The sequence below is a fragment of the Amia ocellicauda genome, chromosome 20 (genome assembly GCF_036373705.1).
Source record: "Amia ocellicauda isolate fAmiCal2 chromosome 20, fAmiCal2.hap1, whole genome shotgun sequence".
In the NCBI taxonomy this organism is placed as follows: domain Eukaryota; kingdom Metazoa; phylum Chordata; class Actinopteri; order Amiiformes; family Amiidae; genus Amia; species Amia ocellicauda.
The window spans coordinates 7,896,647-7,917,395 of record NC_089869.1 but is presented as its reverse complement, the minus strand read 5'-3'; the positions used below and the strand labels follow the sequence as shown (position 1 = coordinate 7,917,395).

Below are 20,749 nucleotides of genomic sequence, written 5' to 3'. Positions count from 1 at the left end.
AGATCATTAACAAGATCCTCCCATGTAGTTCTGGGCTGATTCCTCACCGTTCTCATGATCACTGAAACTCCACGAGGTGAGATTTTGTATGGAGCCCCAGACCGAGGGAGACTGACAGTTATTTTGTGTTTCTTCCATTTGCGAATAATCGCACCAGCTGTTGTCACCTTCTCACCAAGCTGCTTGGCGATGGTCTTGTAGCCCATTCCAGCCTTGTGTAGGTCTACAATCTTGTCCCTGACATCCTTGGACAGCTCTTTGGTCTTGGCCATGGTGGAGAGTTTGGAATCTGATTGATTGATTGCTTCTGTGGACAGGTGTCTTTTATACAGCTAACGAGCTGAGATTAGGAGCACTCCCTTTAAGAGAGACACCTGGGAGCACTCCCTTTAAGAGAGTGCTCCTAATCTCAGCTCGTTACCTGTATAAAAGACACCTGGGAGCCAGAAATCTTGCTGATTGATAGGGGATCAAATACTTATTTCCCTCATTAACATGCAAATCAATTTATAACTTTTTTGAAATGCATTTTTCTGGATTTTTTTGTTGTTATTCTGTCTCTCACTGTTAAAATACACCTTCCATTAAAATTATAGACTGATAATTTCTGTGTCAGTGGGCAAACATACAAAATCAGCAGGGGATCAAATACTTTTTTCCCCCCTCACTGTAACAATTGATCTGGAATGTAAATTAAAAACAATGTAAAAATGAGCACCTTGGGAACCATCTGTAGATATGTGCAGGAATTACAATATATATTATTGTTTTTATATTAGGGGACAAAAAAGCAGACCAACACACTACTCTTGAAAAGTTTTTTTTTCTTTTAATAACCATTCCAACAAAAAGGTAAACATCTTAACTACTATTACAACTGAAATATTACAATTAATTCAAAGTTATTATAGACACTGTAGACTAAGAAACCCGAGCCTGTCGTTCCACTCTTGTTTTCCAGTGTTTGGAGACTTAAATGGAAGTCTGCGATCCATTTATAATCCCACGAGGTGTGCGAGTGTGGAAACTGATTTTAATCCCATGCCAATGTTAGGTAGTTTCACAGCCTGTTCTAAATATCCTTCTGGAAAGTGTCGTTGGCAGAAATGTGAATTTAAGAGGTACACAGTTGGTGAGAGACTTCACTGCAAGACCTTTGACCTATTTCCAAATGTTTTATTTATGGAAAGACAAAGGATGTATATCCATGTCATTTGTCACTAAACAGTAAGCTGTTTTCGTCCCCATTAAATTGCATGAAAAAAATTATAACCTTCGTTTATGTTTAAAGTACAGAAAAATCCTCCATTAACACAACTACTAAACATTATTGAAAACTATCGATAGGAACTTTCTAATATTTTAATATGCTTGATCTTCATTTCTATGTCTAAGTAAGCTTCTATGGCAGTATGTTTGGGGTGAAGTTAAAGGACAAATAATTAAAATCAACTTCTGTTTAATTACTACTTTGTTTTATAGTATCTGAATTTGACTTTTTTGACATTTTCCTGCACACATTTGAATAGAACAACAGTCTTCCTATAACTGTTCATTTAAAAAATAAAGCTAACTTAAGAACAACTCTGTAATGTGATTTTCCACATTTAGCTATTCCTTTGTACATCCACAAATTTGTTGACCAGCATTAGAAGCAGTTCTTCAATTTTATCAATCTGTAAAAAAAGGCAATAGGGCATATGTTAAAAATATATATACAGCACCTACACCAATGGAGAAGGACATTTCTGTGCAATTCACACTGTTTTCTGATGTTTCTTTAGTCTCTAGTTCAGTGGACTCCATCCCCAATCCAGTCAATTTATAGGTCACCTTAAATCACCAATTTCAAAACAATGGGATAACATGGGAGTTATTAATCAATTAAGCAACTCAACCAAGGGATTGCTTGAAATTCTTAACAAATATGACTTAATTGTACAGTATGTTCTATATATATTACTACAATTAATTGGTGTTAATTGGAATAGAAGAAATACATCTACAACAAAATAAAATATGATTTCAATGCATATGGTGGCATACCTTTTCTTTCAGGTCCAAACAGCAACATTTGTTCTCACGTGTTGGCTGAAACTCTGCAACAGAATACAAAGTATTGGGACTTCAATATGCAATCACAATAAAATAAGAGCACTGATCATTACTTCACTCATCAATCAATGTGAGAAGCAATAAAAACAGATTACTGTTATTTTATTTTAATTATGCAGATATTCCTCATATCGACAAGAACACAAAAGAGCACTGATTTCCATTGTAAAATGCACACACTAAACCACGCATATTCCTAAACCCAGTCCTCTAAAATCCACTATTCGCACCTAGAGCAACACTGCTCGAGCGAGGCTTTGGCATTTCCTCCACCTGCGTGTTGGGCTCACACACATCCGATTTAGCTTCTTTTTGTTCACTCCTGAAGTATGTCAGCATCATCCAGGTGACGTTCACTTCTCTGCTTTCTGTGCAGCTCGTCAGATCCACGGTGTGTGTATTGCCCTCAGACTCCCTCACAGAGGCCAGCACTTTGCCCCCCAGTAGAGATTCGAACACCTTCATCGCAGAGGAGGGCCACTCTTCTGGTAGCAGCTCCAGTCCTGCACACAGACAGTGACACTATCTGGACAAAATGCACGGGACAACCAAACAGTGGCAACACACTCACGTATATCACACCAGCCTCCTGGTTGTTAATATAGTAGATAATCACCCATGACTCCCATTCAGTAGACACAGCACTAAATGATCTCCAATAAAGCACAGACCTCCTTAAATCAACTGTGAGTACAATCCTAATGACCTCCCATCAATCATTAGTGCTGCTTGTATTAAGAAACAGAGCACTGTGATGACAGAAAAATGCTCTCACCATCCTCCTGGGATATGCGTCCATTTACTTTTTTTTACCCCCGGAGAAACTTCACGGCTTCTGTAAATACTCTGCTTTACATTTCAGAATATTTCTAAATCTTACATCTTTCTGTCCCTTCACTTTGAATTGCCGTTTATTTAAATGGTGCCCTGAAACCCCACCTGCAACTTGCTGAAAAAATGCCATTGAAAGACGTGCATCTCTTACCTGAAAGTCTGCACTGAATGGTGTGGAAAGGGAGCTCCAGGTGCTTTCTTGTGATGGGCAGGATTCTGGAGAAAGGAACCTTTTCTGTATTCCCATAATCTGCATAGACCACGGTGGCTTCAGAGTCTGTAGCTTCCAACACAATGGCTCTGTACCAGTTCTTATCACCTGCAATCACAGACAAATATAATAATGAGAAATCCACTTCAGATGAAAAACAATCAAATTGTCTCAATGTCCACAGGCAACAGGAAGCTTCATTGGGCGCGAGGGGTAACCAATCCTACCGAACCTGGCCAACACTTTTAACAAGAGATAGTTGCTGTGAAATAATGAAGGCTTTGTCTGCATTCTTAAGAAACAACACATTTCTAAATACTCTTCTGTATCACTCTGTCAGCATGGCATTGTCTTCCAAGAAGGTTCAAGGAGACAGAGAGAGGGAAATTGTCTGCTAATTTTAACCTCCCCCCTACTCAACCGCTTTCTTTACACTTAAACATCATTTCAGGATAGTCCAAATGGCTTTGATTGTTTAAAAATGGACTGGGAATGTCTTTTGAAAACAATCTTACAGATGAAATCAACAGAAATGTATAATTACCCTCACACAATTAAACATAAATACTACAGTGTTTACTTCACTCCCTTCAAGTTACATCAATAAGCAGCTGGGAGCACGTTTCATGCTGGATATTTGGTAAATATAAAAGATTTATTACATTTATTTTAGTATTGCACAAAGGTTTCAATATTTTGGAGAGATAGAAAATACACATAAAAAAAATTGCCAGCAAATTTCATTTTTCTTTTCCAGTATGCACATTACTTCTTGGTCTGTTCTTTTTACTAAAACATACAGCTTTGGGAAAAATTAAGAGACACTGCCAATTTTTCTCTACATGTATGGCAGCCATTCCATTCCAGTGTCTGTTGAATTCCAACACAGGCACCTCATTCTACTGATTAGGTGATCACCTCAACCAAATCTTATTTAACAAGGAAAAGTATAAAAACCACTGCTGTGGTCATCACTATCCTCCTGCAATAGGACCAGCTGGAAGGCAAAAACAGTGCTAGTAGTACCTCAAAAAATAACTATTGACCAGGCCAAAAGAGTTGAAAATGAAAGTTTTGATTGAGGAAAAGAAGGGTTCAATTCTGGCTTTACTGGCACAGGGCTACAGTGAGCATCAGGTTGCTTCCATCCTTCAAATTTCAAAGACGGCGTTTCATAAGAACAAGGTCAAGCAGCAGACATTGGGGACAACAAAGCTACAGACCGGCAGAGGGCGAAAACGACTCTCCACTGACCGGGATGGTTTGAATGTGACTCAACAACCGCAGGATGACATCAAGTGACCTACAAAAAGAATGGCAAACGGCAGCTGGGGTGAAGTGCACAGCAAGGACGGTTTGAAACAGACTCCTAGGGGCAGGGCTGAAGTCGTGCAAAGCTAGAAAAAAGCCCTTCATCAATGAGAAGCAAAGAAGAGCCAGGCTGAGGTTTGCAAAAGACCATGAGGAATGGACCTTAGAGGACTGGAGTAAGGTTATCTTCTCTGATGAGTCCAATTTTCAGCTTTGCCCAACACCTGGTCGTCTAATGATTAGATGGAGACCTGGAGAGGCCTACAATCCTTTCAGTAATTCAGTAATTACACTGGAGTCTCTCATCACGTTATAAGTAACAAGTACTCAGATACGAGGAGAAACAGCTGTGTTTAGCAAGCAATTTCAAGCCCTAAAACACAAAATATAAGGTATAGCCCAGTGCGGTCTGCTTTCTCCAAGACAAACATCTGAAACTCAATAAGCACCTGCAGCCTGGAATAGCCAGCCAGGAAATATGAAAGGCTCCCAATAAGGGGCTTCTGAGAGCACAGCATCAAAGCTCAGACTGACGGAGACATCTTGAAATATCGCACTGCATTTTAAATATTGAATTGTTATTGGACTATGATTACAGTTGTTTGCGAAAGACGACTTCACAATTTCCAAGCACTGTTCCCAAGCGTTAAAATGCTTTAGAAAAAGGTGAGTGAATGATGTTACAGACAGTGGGAGACTATTTAGCACAATCTGTAATCTTAATCTTGGATCAGGTAACAGGCAAATCTTTCTGTCTGCCTCATTCTGTATCATTCATTTGCAATGTTAATTATGGTTATAAACTAATCACTGGAAGAAACAATTATGCTTTTGTGGTTTTATGGCTTTATAATTCTCTTCACATGTGTGTGTGTTTGGTGGGGGGATCATAGCACAGCTCAACAAGGAACAATATATAAACAGCTCTGTTGCTGAGGAAAGATGTAGCCTCTTTGCCCTTTCTGCTAACCAAATTAGCTCACACCTCTGCCTTTTCACTTAAGACATGCATCATAGTAAAGGAAACTGTGACCGGATGCCACTTTTACCCAAAATATTCTGTGCTATAAACAATGCACATATATGCCGTGACACAGTAAACTAGTAATATTTAATACAATTTGACAAATCTGACAGCATTGGATACTCTGACCTGAAAACTGTGCGCAGCACGCCGCTCCCGCCTCTGGCTTTAAACCGCAGTTTGGATCTTGTTTATTGCAGTGATCTGCCAGATCCATCATGAGGGCTCGGAGCTTATCCACTTCCACTGAAAAACACGAACAATGCGGACAGTATAAAGACATTACAAAGTGCAGCACATACAATCAGTACAAAACACACCTAGCACACATCCTATCCCGACTGGAATGAAGAGGAACTGTTTTCATCACCTGGCTGATCAGCTGTCAAGGCGTAGAACAAACTGGGGCTCCTGACCACTGCAATGTGCAACTGGAAAGTGTCACTGGTGGGCAACACCACGGTCTTCCAGTCCTTTGGAAAGCCACCTGGGAGAGAGGGGAAGAAAGAGTGTTAACTAATTATTAGAGATCCCCAAAGGTAAAGAAGAATGTGTTTTCCCACCACTTAAACAGTAACTGAACACTCTCATCCTCTTACTCTAATATGCTTTAAGAGTTTATTGCAATGACAGATTCCCTTTCATAACTGGCACTGAGACCACAAAGTCACATTCTGACTCCCAGCGATCTGGCACTTATGACTGGAGGAGTCGTATACCTCTGGGTTCAGGAATGGGTGCGGCCGTGGTGACGGGTGGGGCAGACACTGTGGTGGTCTTACAGATGGACATTTCCTCTGCAGTGAGAATATCACCGATGCTCTGCCCGTCCCGGAGCAGCTCGATGCCAGACCCTCTCTCGCTGGTGCAGAGGACCTTGGCTTGGAGCTGGACGGCAGCAGTGAGCTGCTGAAACCGCCTGCTGGCGTCTTTGGTCCACTCTCTGGGCATTCGCTCGTCCCCTGCATGACAACACCAGTCAATTAAAGGATGTTCCCACAAATAACCTTTTCTTTTGCTTTCTACCCTCATATGAAATTGCTCTTGAAGCTGCACAATCTACCCCATTTCACAGAAGTACACATTTCAGTGACACCTTCATGGGTTTCCCTTCAGTTTCTGTTGCGTGCCCTCTGTTGGACACATCCAGGATTTGAACAAATATCTGTGTATTTTACAGACTTCAGTGTGGTGCTTTAACGACAAGAAAGCAACTGCAATATACCTAACAACCTGAAAACTACATCATCAAGAGAAAAGATCAGAATACAGGGCAATGAATGTGTGCTGCAATGACAAATCATGAAAATACATTATGTTGATCAAAGTGTGTAATATGACACGAATCAAGTAAGCAATTTCACTCAGGAAATCTTACACTGACAATAACAATGCGAGAGAGAAAACACTATCGGTTTGTCCTGGAAAACTAATAAAAAAGAAGGGAATTCGGGTTCAGCAAACTACCTGCCAGCCAACACTTCACTGCTTGAAAGGGGAGCTTCAAATATTTGGGGAGAATGGGGCACAGCTTGTCCACTGCTACTTCACTTGTGTTTCCATAATCTCCGAAGAAAACCACAGCCTTCCCATTGGGTGAGACATCCTGTACCATCCCACGGTACCAGGCACCATCTCCTGCAGACACGACAAGAGTACACAATCTACTCCAGCATAGGCGTACCAGGACTTTGAGTAGACAAAAGGCACAACACAGGGCGCTTACTGGGATTCATACTATAAAACAAGTCATGTGGGTTTCGACATTTTCCACATACAGCACAATGAAAGTGCGTCTGATTGCCAGGTTTGCTAAGCTACACGCAGGCGGTTGTGAATATTTACCAGGGAAAATGGCACAGCAGGGCTCTGCGACAACTGGAGTGAAGGTGGCATTGGCGGTCGGGCAGTATCTTGATAAATCTGCAGACAACTCACTCAGACGGTGCAAATCTAGTCGAATAAGCACAATCAGGGTAAAATTCAAAAACCTTTGTGTACCTGTGGTATTAAAAGATATATGTGGTATTAAGAGTCAGTGCCACTCTCCATGTTTTGGCCTAACACCATATCTGCAGCTCATCAATTTTGACACATTTCGATTAATCTTATAACAACAACTCCAGACCAAGTATGGCTGGGCAATACGAGTTAAAAATAATCTCTTGATATTTTCATACGTTTGGACAATAAACGATATGTATCTCGATATTTCTTATTTTTCTCCTATTAAGCTATAAAATAATTAATACATTCAAACAAGTCTTTGTTTAGTCATTAAATATGCAAAACTAACAAATACCACATGCAGGCTATCATGATAAATGATTTTTGTTTTATCTGATTACATTAAATACCTGAGTAGGTCTATATTAAATAAATATGAAAATAACAATACAAAAATGCCTATTATGCCTGTATAAACAATGTGCAAAATAACAAATACTGGCTGTCAAACTACATTTTGATGAAAAAGCACAAAATACACTCAAGCCTGCAGATTACTATTACTTGTGTTGTTGTTGTTATGGGAAATATATATATATATATACACATACATACATACATACATACATACATACATACACACACACACGGACACATAACAACAATAACACAAGTAATAGTAATCACGCAACTCAGACAATGTAAAACGGTATAGATTCAGGTAGATGTATCACAGCCGGGTTTATAGTGGCGCATTTAACATCTGCTACACAGGTACATTTCTTCTCTGACTGTCACATTTCGATTCTGTTGACCAGTACAGCACTGTATAATGTGACAATGCAAAATAGTTATTATAATGAAAAAAAACAACAACCTGTGTACCACCTCACCATCTTCATAAAAAGAAAATTAAACATTCTGCATTTGCAATTTATTACAATGCAAACCAACATTTTTATTCTTTAAATTTCATACAAATCATATCAATCTAAATTAGGGGGGGGGTGTGATTGCGTATTGTCTGGGGTGCTTGCAGACCAGGTTTAGCCCGGTGACAAGAGCGGGACGGAACATGTGCGCTTGTGCTTTCTTTTGGTTATTCTTTTTTTCGCTCACACATATGTTTGGGAAGGGGTCCCGCTTCCCAGTTAACACACAACATTGGTACAACATTATGTGTTAGTAGGGTTAGCTTGAATAGCACTGTGGGAAACCCTGTGTGTGTGTGTGTGTGTATATATATATATATATATATATGTATATATCCACATTCACTTATGTTCTTAGTGTGTAATTAAAACTTTTAATAACTTATTTAATTCATTCACTTCCAATGCTTTTAAAAAATCTTAATATAGAGAGTGTAACATTCAAGATCGTAATTCCACGCACCTGTCCGTTTATAAAATAAACATGTAACTTGATAAGCAGTTGCATGTATCCGATTAAGGACCTCAAAACTACTCATTTACTAACATCAACACAAATTATTCGATAGTAACATACCACTGACACACATTTGCTTCCTCTTCATTCCTTCTCCTGCCTTACGTATATAAATGAAGAATGCGATTGACCAAATAAATAACTAACGACAAGTGTCTTCTGTAAGTGATTGGCCACAAAGATTGACAAGCATTTCCTGCGAAGTCATTGGCTGCATAAAAAAGTTACTCCTCCCACATTCCATGGTTTGCAGGTCTGCAGCTATACATACATTTCCATAAAAATGACAAAAACTCGATACTAGAATACAAGCATTTTGAATTTCGCCCAAAATAATACATCGAGTATATCGCAAAAACTCGATATATCATCCAGCCCTAAGACCAAGTATTACCTTAAATCCTGAAACTTAAAGTGAATAAACACCAGGGGAGAACATTAACCCAACCTTCGACATTATAGAGCTGGCAGTAGAATTCCCTGGGACTGTTGGTCACGGTCACTACGACATCGACGGTGCGATTATTAGGAAGTTCTGCAGATGTCCACTCCAACTTCTCCACTGGAGGCACTGCACCTAAAACACAAGAAAGACATACAAAAATCTAACTCTCTAATTTGTGCTTTTAAGAGACCAAAGTTGTGCAGCACTTCAGATGAGAATCTAATGTGAAATTATGCAAAATATTAAAAAAGTATCAATAGCAATACAACAGTAATGGTGCTGGCCTTCTATATCTAGACTGCTATGAATATCTGTTATTTGCAATTTAAATAATTTCAAAATGTCTAGATTCCAACACTACTTTAGACGTACTGGTAAAGAATAGATGGCCAATTGCATTTTGTTATGGAAGAAGTTGTAACCATTCATGTTTCTAAGAAGGACGAAACTCACCAATGGAGTCTTGTGTGTCTGAAGTAACATCCGTCTTCGTTTCCATTTTCTCCTCAGAAAGAGCGTAACCCATTTCAACCATCATATGCGCAACATTGGTCTGGGGATCACTGCACTCATCGGCCAGTTCGACTAGAGCTTTTATGTCCTTCTTCCCGATGATTTTAGCTTTCAGAAATTTGTTGCTCACTATTGTCTTCATCAACTGAACAGCCTCAGAATCCCACACCTCTGAGACTGGCTTTATCCCTGCACAATCAGAGGGAGAAAACAAGTGACACGGTCAGCATGGCTCACAATCTCAGCATCTGAGGAGGCATGAGTGATCATGAAACAGAAGCAGGCCGAATCAGCAAAGGAGGGGCTGCCAGGAAGAATCACTCAAAGAAAGTACGTAAATGAAGGGCATCTCTGAATTGTACACTGCAGTGCATTCTTTGGCCACAGGAGGGCTGTCAATGAGTGGAGATAGATGTTCATAGAGGTTTACTACCATTACTGACAAGTTCCACAGAACGACACATTAAGAATGAAGTAGTTCACAATTGTGATTGCAGAGATCTAAAGAGGCCCAATTACAATCATTAAGTTAAACCATTTCCATTTTAACATAATATACCTGCTAAAGCACAGGGAATAGCTTGCATCGGCAGCTTCAACAACGCTGCATCTGCAGGACGAAGGCGATTCACTTCCAGATCTTCAGAGTTCCCATAATCAATGTATCCCACACAGACTCGGTCTTCTGACGAGTAACCGCGCACCACAGCCCTGTACCACTGATTGTCCTCTGGAAGTGTTTAAAACAAAACCACACAAGTTCACAACCTACACTTGGAATAAAACAGATTTCTAGCCATTTACTTAATATGAAAAGTAGGAAAGACTTACATATAACTAACATTATCAGCGGAATAATAGATTTTATTAATAAGCCCATTTTAGGATCCCCAGGGAAACTGTCAGATAAACAAAATACCGACAGAAGAATCACAAGAGGTGTGAGTGTGAGCCTGGATGTGTGTGTACTCAGTGTTTTTATGTAGGATTGAAAAATATGATTGACTACTAAATAGAGACTGAAGCAGATAGAGAAGCCTGTCAGGAGAAGGCAATAGAGAATAGATCTGTTTTCAGTTTGGTTTGTGGTGAATGAGAGGTACGCAGGTTAGAGGGAACAGAATCCCAGAGCTGAGGGCCAGCAATACTGGCCCGATCACCCAGGAACGCTGAGTCAGAGGGAAGGACAGTGAGTGAGTTAGAGCCAGAAGAGAGTAAAGACCGGGATGGATAGTAGGGGATGATGAGGAACATTGGGAACATTTAAAAATGGACTGGATAGGGTCCTTGAATCACTCAGTTATTAATGGACACCAAACGAGCACGATGGGGCAAATGGCCTCCTCTCGATTGTAAACTCTCTCACGTTCTTATGAGATTATCAAGGTATGAGGGAGCCAGGTCATGGAGAGACTTGAAGACTAACAGAAGGACTTTAAACTGGATTCTGGATTTGACTGGGAGCCAGTGAAGCCATTTGAAGGTGGGGGTGATGTGTTCCCAGGCCCTGGACGGGGTGAGGACACGTGCTGCAGAGCTCTGAAAATACCAACGTTTCAGTGTTTGAGCAGAACCACCAAAAAGAAGAGCATTACAGTAATCCAACCTGGAGGAGACAAACACACGGATGAGAGATTCAGCAGCAGCATGTTAGTGAAGCACGGAGTTTGGAGATATTCTTGAGGTGGAAGAAAGCAGTTTGGGCAGTATGGCGAACATCAGAATCAAAAGAGTGTGGAGTCTAATTTAACACCAAGGATCCCGACTCCAGCTGAAAGTGACTCAATGAAACCAGGGAACCAGCAGAGACTGGTTCTGGGCTTTCTCCAGGGTGGAGGGGGTGCTGATCACACAATTAAAGGAGCTGCATCTTGATTTAAAAAGTAGTTCCTAAAGAGGACTTCCTGGATTCATCACCACTGCCACTGTGCAACACCTACCTGTGAACTGGGAGCAGCAGACTGCCCCTGGGGCGGGCCTGAAGTCCTCTGAAGCTGCCGTTTGCATACAGTGCTCTCTCAGACTGACCTGCAGCTCCTGAATGGCACCTGATCACATTAGAGAAGCCGGAAATAACTCACACACACAAGAAAACAGGTTCATGCACCAAAGACACGAGAATTATTGAAACTTCATGTATAGATCAGCACAAAATGGGGCATCTAGCATTAGAGGGAGGGGGATATGGTGTAGTGGTGAGAACAACATGGGATTTAGGTATGAACTAAATTGAGAAAGTACATCTTCACCGAAGCAGATCCCTGTGGCAAGCAGTTCAACTCCTACTGAGAACGGGAGAGAGCCACAGAAATAGTTGTAAGTGACAGAATATTACGATTAAACATCTGGGGCTCAGAGGAATAGAGACACACTTACTCATATTGTCCAGTTTCTGAAAGATGAACTCCTCTGGACTCTCCACATGGGTAACGACAGCAGGAAAGGTGTCACCCACACACAGGGTGAGAGGTTCAGGGAGAGGCATTTCTCCAGTCCCATTCTTACCCCCTGCTTTCTTGAAGTTTTCCAACGCTGCATTCAGAATGCAATCTGAAAAAACAGCAGAGGTCATAGCCTTGCAACAAAACACTTATTATTATGAGTAATAGTGCAAAATGGAGAAAGGGAGAGAACAGTGAGGAGTAAGGTGAAGAGACAGGCCAGAGAAAACGACAGAAAGTGTCCAAAGTGAAGAATGTGCGTTAATTATGGCAATATGTAATGGATAGTTAAGAACGTAAATCAATATGTTGGCTAGTTATGATGTCCCTAAGTTAGATAAGTTTTGCTCAAGAAAATAACCACAAAAAATAAAATTCTGTAGTCAATCTGTGAAAGCCTGAGCTTCATTCATGTTATTATAATCTGCATTTAATAGACAAGTCTCACACACACACTGTATCTACCTCATTCAGCATATACGATCCTGCCAGAACTATTTTTTGCCTCCTACAAATACCACAAAGCCTTCCAAGAAGACAGTGAAGCCTTACGTTATGCCTGAGCTGTAGTTAACTTGAAACTGAAACTTTTAGTTCTGAAAGTTAAGTTGCACCATCTTAAAGCAATGTTGATGTATTATTATTTAAATGTTTACTTAAACGTAAACACAACCTTTAACTAAGGCAGTTTTTGCATTTCAGAAAATGTTTTATTTAAAACCCAGAATGTAATATTGCACTTAAATGCACTAAATGGGTTTAGATTTGACAGATGTAATTTCAGCAATAAAAAATTAGATTTTTCTAAAAAGCAAACCAATGAGTTGTTCATTTTAAGAGACCTGTCTTTTTACTATTGCTCTTTAAGAAGGCTAAAGTATTTCTATTTCCGATTACTCGATTAATCGATGGAATAATCGGTAGAATACTCGATTACTAAAATAGCCCTAATGAGAAAGAAAACACTCTTACTTATATCTTGCTCCCTCGGACTGTTCTTTCCATCATTTGGCTCTACAGCATATCCTTGTTCCAAGAGAAATTCCCCCAACTGCTTTCCTGTAATTTCAAACACTTCCATTACATTCAAAAAAGCTCACGCCCACCTATCTGAAATAATCAACTAAACTTGGTTTGTTTTTGTTTGTAAGGTCCAGTATATTCTTATGCCACTATTGTACACTTAGTTCATGGTCAGATAATAAATGGCCTGGAAAACAGAAAAAATACCAATAGCTGTCAGGGTAAAATCGACGGCAAAAACGGTGTTGTCTTCCAACAGGTCCACCACAGTCACCAAGGAGCTCTTCATGGGGAGAAGCCGTTTCACTGCAATGCAGCACTCCTCGCTCCACACGTTAAAGGGGGCCGCCACAGCTGCCACCTGACACTGCAGCGCCTACCAGACCAACAGACACCACCACTGTCACACCGACCACGGACAACTATCGCCTGCGTCCAAAACCATTCTTCAGGAAGCGCTGCTTTTGTTTGGCGATTCTATTATTTAGAATTTGAATGTGGCATGGAAAATGATGCTAAGCAACCCAAATAAAAATTCAAACATTACCTAAACTATACAATCATGATTTCAACCTCTTCTAGCTTGGTTCCTGTTTCTCTTGGGCTGTCATCTTCATAGGATAAAATTATTTCACACAAACATTGTTGCAAAACCCATTACATTAGTAATTAGTAAGCACACTTACACATGGCGCAATTGGATCAATGTTCACAGAGAGTGGTTTTATGCTGCCCAGGTTTACTTCTTCTTCGTTCCCAAAGTCAATGTAAAAAACATTAGCTGTTTTAATTGTGGGATCCAGTGACCACACCAGACATCTATACCAATTCTGCAAAATGAAAACATACATTGATTCTCAGTCATATTACACACAAGAAAAATAACTAATTACATGCCCAAACAGTATTCTTGTCATTCACTCTAAATCGCCCATTTCGACAAACTGGGAACACATGGAAGTTACTGATCAATTAAACAATTAACTTGTTCAATTAAGGGAATTCTGGTTATTGGGGGATGAAGTCTAGTTAATTTTCTTCACACTGAATCATTACATAACTTAATTTCACAAATCACCTGCTTAATTCATCCTATTGAAATGGTTCCAGGGTGTTAAGAAATTGAGAATTAAAGGTTACCTGTAACACCTGTTAGATAGGGACCCTCGAGCATAGGGTTTGAACAGCACTGCTTTAAAAACACAATGCATAATTGCAATAATCTTATAAACCATATCAGTTATATAGAAAGTTATATAAACCATATCAGTTATTTCTACCTATCCTAAATCATAAGCACACCTCCTACAATATCACAATGCTTTAAGTCAGGGGTGTCAAAGATACGGCCCGCCAGCAGGTTTAATCCGATGCATTAATTAACACTAGAAGCACTGACATTTCAAAGTACCTACAAGCGCCAAAGCCGGTCGTTGTAACCGATAGCTCATTAACAGGCAAACCATAGTATAAAAAACTTTAGTTTAAGTTTAATTCATGAATATCAAATCCAACATTTACATAGCACAAATAGAGTATTTAAATTGAAATATGACCATACAAAATTAATATCATTGCTATAAATAACAACAACACACTTTTATTTCTAAAGTTTGTTTGTTTCAATGATTCCGGGAGTTTGGTTGCATATATGTGATGTTATTGATTTTCACAAATTAGTCTTAACAATCACAAGTAAAACAAAGGCTGTGCAAGAATTCACAATTAGTCTTCTCTACATTGCAGGTGATTTGAACACGCTAGCTATTATGGTTGGGGAGATACAACAGCAGTCAAAACATGAATAACTATATATCCTACAATAAGCAAAAAGCTCAAAAATGGCACACAATAAGATAATGAAACAAGTGTAAACGTAAATATTGGAATAATGCTCAAAAGCAGTATTTTATAGTTCAAAAATAACTATTGCATTTATCGAAACATAACTGTACACTAAAGTAAACATTTTCAACACCGTGAACTTTGTTTTCAACATACGGTGCTTGTATTCACTGTAGCTTTGCATTTCAATACACTACTATATATGTATCCTGCATACCTGACAGCTCGTAGTCACACAGGACAGTCTCTGCACTTTCCCTGCAGGAGCTCGTACTCACACTGCATTGTGACAGCCTCTCCAGGTGACACTTTCACTGCACGAATATACAGCATCGCAATAAATGCTGCTGCGCTGATAATGTCCTGAATCATTATTTTGGTGGATGCGCTGCGCTATTGCTCTCTGTACTGCAGTAGCATCGTGTATTGATCAGTGGAGTAAAAGCGCTCGGTGCCATTTGGACCTGCGTTTCACTCGCAGTGTTTTCACAGCACTGACACAAACCCACGAATGATGTGTCATTGCCAGTATCACTGATATCCCCTGAATCAGTCATGTTCACATACACGGCATTTCCAAAACGAGCTCTCTTCAGTCTCCGTTTCCAATCCATGTTTATTTGCGGGTAATCACTGTATCAGCTCAATCTGAGCTCAAACCAGCGAGTGAAAACGTCACAGCCTCCCTATAGCGCACTGGATTCAAAACCTACTGATCACAGGGCAGCTGCATTAACCACGGTATCTGAACCAGCTATTCTGGACAAATGTATAGTTAATGAATTACTCAGATACTCAAACACAACATGTAATTATTAATAGTTAACATGAATAGAAAACATGCTTTCTATGGCACTTAGATCGGCTATTAGTTGCACTTCTCTCTTCTACTCCAAATGTATTCTTGTCAGTGTTGCAGAGAAAATGTTTTCTGTTCAACATGTATTTGTTGCAGTTCTCTCTTTTGCTTTATGTAATAATACAGTGTGTGTTATTTTCATGTGCCAAAAATGCACTGATTGGTATCTGTAGGCCTTCTTGAATGATTTCAAATAATAAGCAGCCTAAATATCCATCTGTAGAGTCAAATTGATTTCAGCAAAAAATTATCCGGCCCCCATGAGGTCTCATTGAACAAATCCGGCCCACTACCTAATATGAGTTTGACACCCCTGCTCTAAGTCCTTAAGACAAACTTTAGATTTTCTTCAGTCATGACCAGTTCATGACAACTATATAAATCTCCCTTGTGAAGTGAAAGCACAGACTGTTAAGTATTGATTGATAAGTAGTCAATAATCCACTCCGGCTTGTTTTCTACCACACTTCAAAAAAACTAACGTGAACACAATGATTTCAGTTACATTTTGCATATACCTGATCCTGAGAATATTTAGCAGCACACACTTCTCCCTTTTCAGGTAAATAGGGTGTATGGTTGCCTGAGTTGGCATATGTATTCTGGAGGTCTAAAGTGACCTTTCTCAGAGACTCCATAATCTCCACAGTCTGAATCTGAATGAAAAAGTTCCCTGGATCCTTAAACTCCATCACACAAGCCTGTAATCAGAAAAAAGCACATCTCAAAACAAGAACAAAATAGCAAAACACACAAAATGTAATAATGTCTGGCAACGTATGTGAGATTAAATTTGTTTCAGCATTTTTCTCAACATTTCAAAGAGAGCAGGCCGTTCTAAAAACAAATCTGAGGCAGTCAGTAACGCACTGCTATAAAACCAAGAAACTCGGGGGCAGTTTATAAAATTCCACAGAAGTCTGGGATCAGAACATGTACTTCATGCTTTGACAGTGGTAGGAATAGTTTATTAGTTTATGATCACCAACAGGTAACGGAAAGTGCAAGTACTATTGTACTATTTTGAAAATGTGCACATTTATCCACACAAGGCTTCAGTGTACCTGCACTTTGGATCCTTTTCTCACATCCATTTTCTGTAAATCAGACAGATACACCCTCTTCTGCTGACTTGGTGATATCTGAGGAAAAATCAACATCACACTTCTTCAACTTAAATAAAACCTGATTCTTTAAATTTAAAAACAATCACATAAATGAGTACAACTGAATGTTGTTAGTCCCCTATTTATTCTATTCAATAAATCAGGTTTTATGTGTTTTTTAAATTCCTGATCAGCAGTTTAGTTTTCTTTTCCTTGCATGCTGGTCTGTTTATTATAGAAGGCTTAAGTCTTTGAATAAATGTGGTTATTGGGACTTGTTTACCTTCAGTTCAGAGTCCTTATGTCTACATCCAACTGGTGTCACTGGATTCTCACTTGTAAAGAAAGAAAATACATTATTTTTTTTGTGTTGAACTATAATCAGTAGAATCAGAATGATCTGTAAGATACCCATAAGCAGGAGTTCAAGATGCCAAAACCTTTGCATTCCTTGAGAATCTGCATTTAATGGAGACAAGTACTAACTTGTGCACGTGATTCAGATATATTATGCAATTAAGGTTGTTTCACCAACCTGCCATCCTTCAGAGTCAGTGTCATGAGGATGTTAGCTTTTATGGTGTATGGATGTATGCTGTACATTCAACATTTTATAGACAGCGTGGTTCTCGATACCTTGAGTTGTTCCCTTGCGTGGCTGGCTTACACAAGTGTCTGTGTACTTTCCAGTCTGCTCTCTGACAAGTTACGGAGCAGTAATATGTCTGTTTACACTGTGTGCACCTCAGGTATCCTGAAACACAGACACAAAGATACACAAAATACACATATGAACAAATGCATAAAACATACTTTTCAATTCGCACTACTCAAGGACATAAAGTAGCTCAAAGTGGCTGTGAACAAATTTAGAACCAAGAGTAAAGAAACATCTTATAACATACATGAGCTATTACTTATTTTGACCTTGAGGCAGTCACATCAACTAAGAACTATTTGTACTAAGTGACAGCATTAAGTAAAGAAAACAATTAACTGGGTACGGTCTTCAAATATTTAAATTGTGGACCATAAAAAGAAACGTTTGAACATACAATAGAACCTCAATTAACAGTAGTTAATATTCAAATGTTTGAAAGAAAAAGGGTTTTCCAAATAAAAATCCCACTATTACATCACTTTGATAATCTCAGAGTCGACCATTACTGACCATTTTCAGTTGTTAATATATTAATTGCCAAACAGACTGCTGGCAGATAGTATGTACCTTTCCTTTGAATTTAATATTGCCCTTACCTTTGAGACCACAGTAATTACACAGTTTGACAAGACTTGGAATTCGAGGCTGGGGAGTCTGCATCACACAGGGAGAGTAGAGTGAGCAGTCAGACACACTCATTATGAACAAAAAAGCACCATGTAGGCTTAAGAATGATTGCACTGGTTAGGTTTCAAAATTAAGAAGGAAAAAAAAATAATAATAATAATACAGGTAACTGTATGTATATAATCATAAAGATAAATACCAAGTAAATTATTGTGTTGTATTCTACATGATTCCAAGTGCTGCAGCTTAAAATCAGGTAGTGTTGTGCCACCCCAGACAAATGGTGACATGACAGTTGAATATTTAACTTACAGAAGCAAGCTCTTCAGTAGAGGATGATGATCCATTTCCATTTTTATTAGTTTCCTGTTTTGCTGCAAGGAAAAAAAAAAAAAAAAAAAAAAAACTCATGCATGGAAACACGCATAGAAATGGTGCTGTACATTTTTAATGTAAGAAGTACTGTATTTACTTTAGTAGTTTAGTTTCCATCTGATTATTTATGTCCAAAGGGCTTCTACTGGATGCAGTATGAAGTTTAATGCACAAGTCTTCTGTAGTGCTTGACTTAAGTGTCCATATCCCAGCCTGCTGAATGAATGTGCCCCCCCAAATATGAAGGAAATTACGAACAATAAAAACAAATGAACAAATGGTTAAGATCATTAATAACACTGTAGACCATGAATAAAAGGTGGAGGGATTGTGTGTGATGCTAGGGTATTCTTCTCTATAATTTAGGTTCTTCTTTGTCTATTGCAGGTGTCTAATAATTATTCTTCACCGGTTTCAAAATTGAAATTTGTGCAAAATGATTCCATGTAATAATGCACCTCATGATTAAAAAAACAAAAAGATGGTTAAGTTACTGTTAACTTCTGCAACATTGTGCATCTCATTTCTTCTGGTGTAACAGTTTCACAACTCCCAAGCTCACCTGTGGTGGGTTTTGATGCCATGTTGTTAGCTGTTAAATACCGTTCCGATGCAAGGCAAAAACTGAAATTATTTTTGTCAAACGGTGTAGCCCTATCTGTTTCGGACTCAACCGGTTTTATATTAGTGTTGGGTGCTGATCCACTCTGGAACATTTTGCAGAAAGGTAAAATACCTAGGGAACAGAAGATAATGCATGGGTTACAAATCTTGCTATAAATCCAGGTCTGATAGATTTGAATCTTTGTTACCACATTTTCAAATTTATAAGATACATCTCTCTTAATTTAGCCTTCCTTATTAGCTTATTAGCGTATCTTATCTATGTCAGCATTCATTCAACAGCCTTGTAAAGGTCAGTTTAATTTCCTCCCCAGTCTTATCATCCCTTTCCAGTATTGTCCTTGTTATAAGTAACTGAATTGATAATAGCTTGGTGAAATGATTTAGTACTCCCTTGCCATTACTAACTACTGATGCACGTCACATTTGTTTTTTCTCAAATATAGACATAAAAGCAATGATAAATGCAGGTTTCTGTTACATTACACGATGAGAAGAGACACTTCAGCAAAAACGGTAGACAGCAGAAACTACTGCTGAATGTAATTGCATAATTTGCACATTTAATGTATTCTCCACATTACATATGACTATATTAAAATCTCTTTCGTGCGTTTTTTTGTTGTTGCAAAAAGTACATTGCTAATTGAGATGCAATGCGAACAACACGAAACTGTGTGCTATTGTAGGCCTACACCTAGTTTTGCATGTGAAGTAAAATCTAACGGAATACCTGCCAATTGGTTAATAATGCAACTTGATACATTATTTTATAGAAATTAAATGGTTTAACTTCAGCAGCCTTTAAAAATACATAATGTTTGAACCAATTATTTTCTGATACGTCATTTTCATGAACGCAAAATCCAACGTTGTGTGTAGTTTCCAGCATGCACATTTACAATAAACCAATAAATGCATAGCTGCTAGCTGCGTTATTGTATCTGCATATGACATGAGAATAAATTGTGCATATTAAGGAATGATGATGTTAATGTAGTCTTTAATAAATCTGTTTAAGGTACCTGTAAAAGCGTCGACAACGTGGTCGAAATGAAAGCCACCTCCGCGAGTAATTTTGTTTCTCTGTCGCTGTTAGGCGCCTGCGCACTAAAACAAACGTGCGCTCAAATTAAGATGCGGTAGCGGCATTTCCTGACTATACTCAAAAACACGATTGTATGCGCATTGTATTTCCAACAAATATAAGTTATTATATTGTTGGCACAACGGTTTGAGTGATTTTTTGCCTGATGTTTCACTTTACACCGAAACCCAAAAGGTGCGTTTTTGTGTTTTGTTTTTTAGTCTATCCAAATACAGCAAATTTAGGCTTGCA

At 38.9% G+C, this 20,749-nt stretch overlaps 1 protein-coding gene across 1 annotated transcript; it reads right to left on the bottom strand.

Annotated features, from left to right (window-relative positions):
* Nucleotides 1-807: 807 nt before the first annotated feature.
* Nucleotides 808-19,518, bottom strand: LOC136716106 (tudor domain-containing protein 1). The gene is made up of 24 exons (XM_066693598.1): nt 19,349-19,518; nt 18,724-18,785; nt 18,381-18,438; nt 17,760-17,877; nt 17,407-17,458; nt 17,082-17,159; nt 16,536-16,718; nt 14,000-14,143; nt 13,521-13,689; nt 13,263-13,349; nt 12,226-12,399; nt 11,790-11,897; nt 10,409-10,579; nt 9,790-10,038; nt 9,340-9,468; nt 7,341-7,448; nt 6,963-7,133; nt 6,215-6,457; nt 5,866-5,982; nt 5,625-5,741; nt 3,101-3,268; nt 2,346-2,618; nt 2,047-2,099; nt 808-1,676 (listed from the first exon to the last, which is right to left on the bottom strand). Exons 1-24 carry the CDS (start codon nt 19,500-19,502, stop codon nt 1,608-1,610), a joined length of 3,255 nt encoding a protein of 1,084 aa, XP_066549695.1. The 5' UTR covers nt 19,503-19,518; the 3' UTR covers nt 808-1,607.
* Between the last annotated feature and the right edge of the window lie 1,231 nt (nt 19,519-20,749).

What these genes read in the sequence shown, in the direction of transcription:
- LOC136716106 (XM_066693598.1), bottom strand. Translation starts at nt 19,502, where the DNA reads ATGTTCCAGAGTGGATCAGCACCCAACACTAATATAAAACCGGTTGAG. An exon ending in TTGATCCAATTGCGCCATGT is followed by an intron (nt 13,690 to 13,999) that starts GTAAGTGTGCTT and finishes TTGGTCTGGTAG; the next exon opens with GCGCTGCAGTGTCAGGTGGC. An exon ending in TATTCCCTGTGCTTTAGCAG is followed by an intron (nt 10,039 to 10,408) that starts GTATATTATGTT and finishes CTGATTGTGCAG; the next exon opens with GGATAAAGCCAGTCTCAGAG.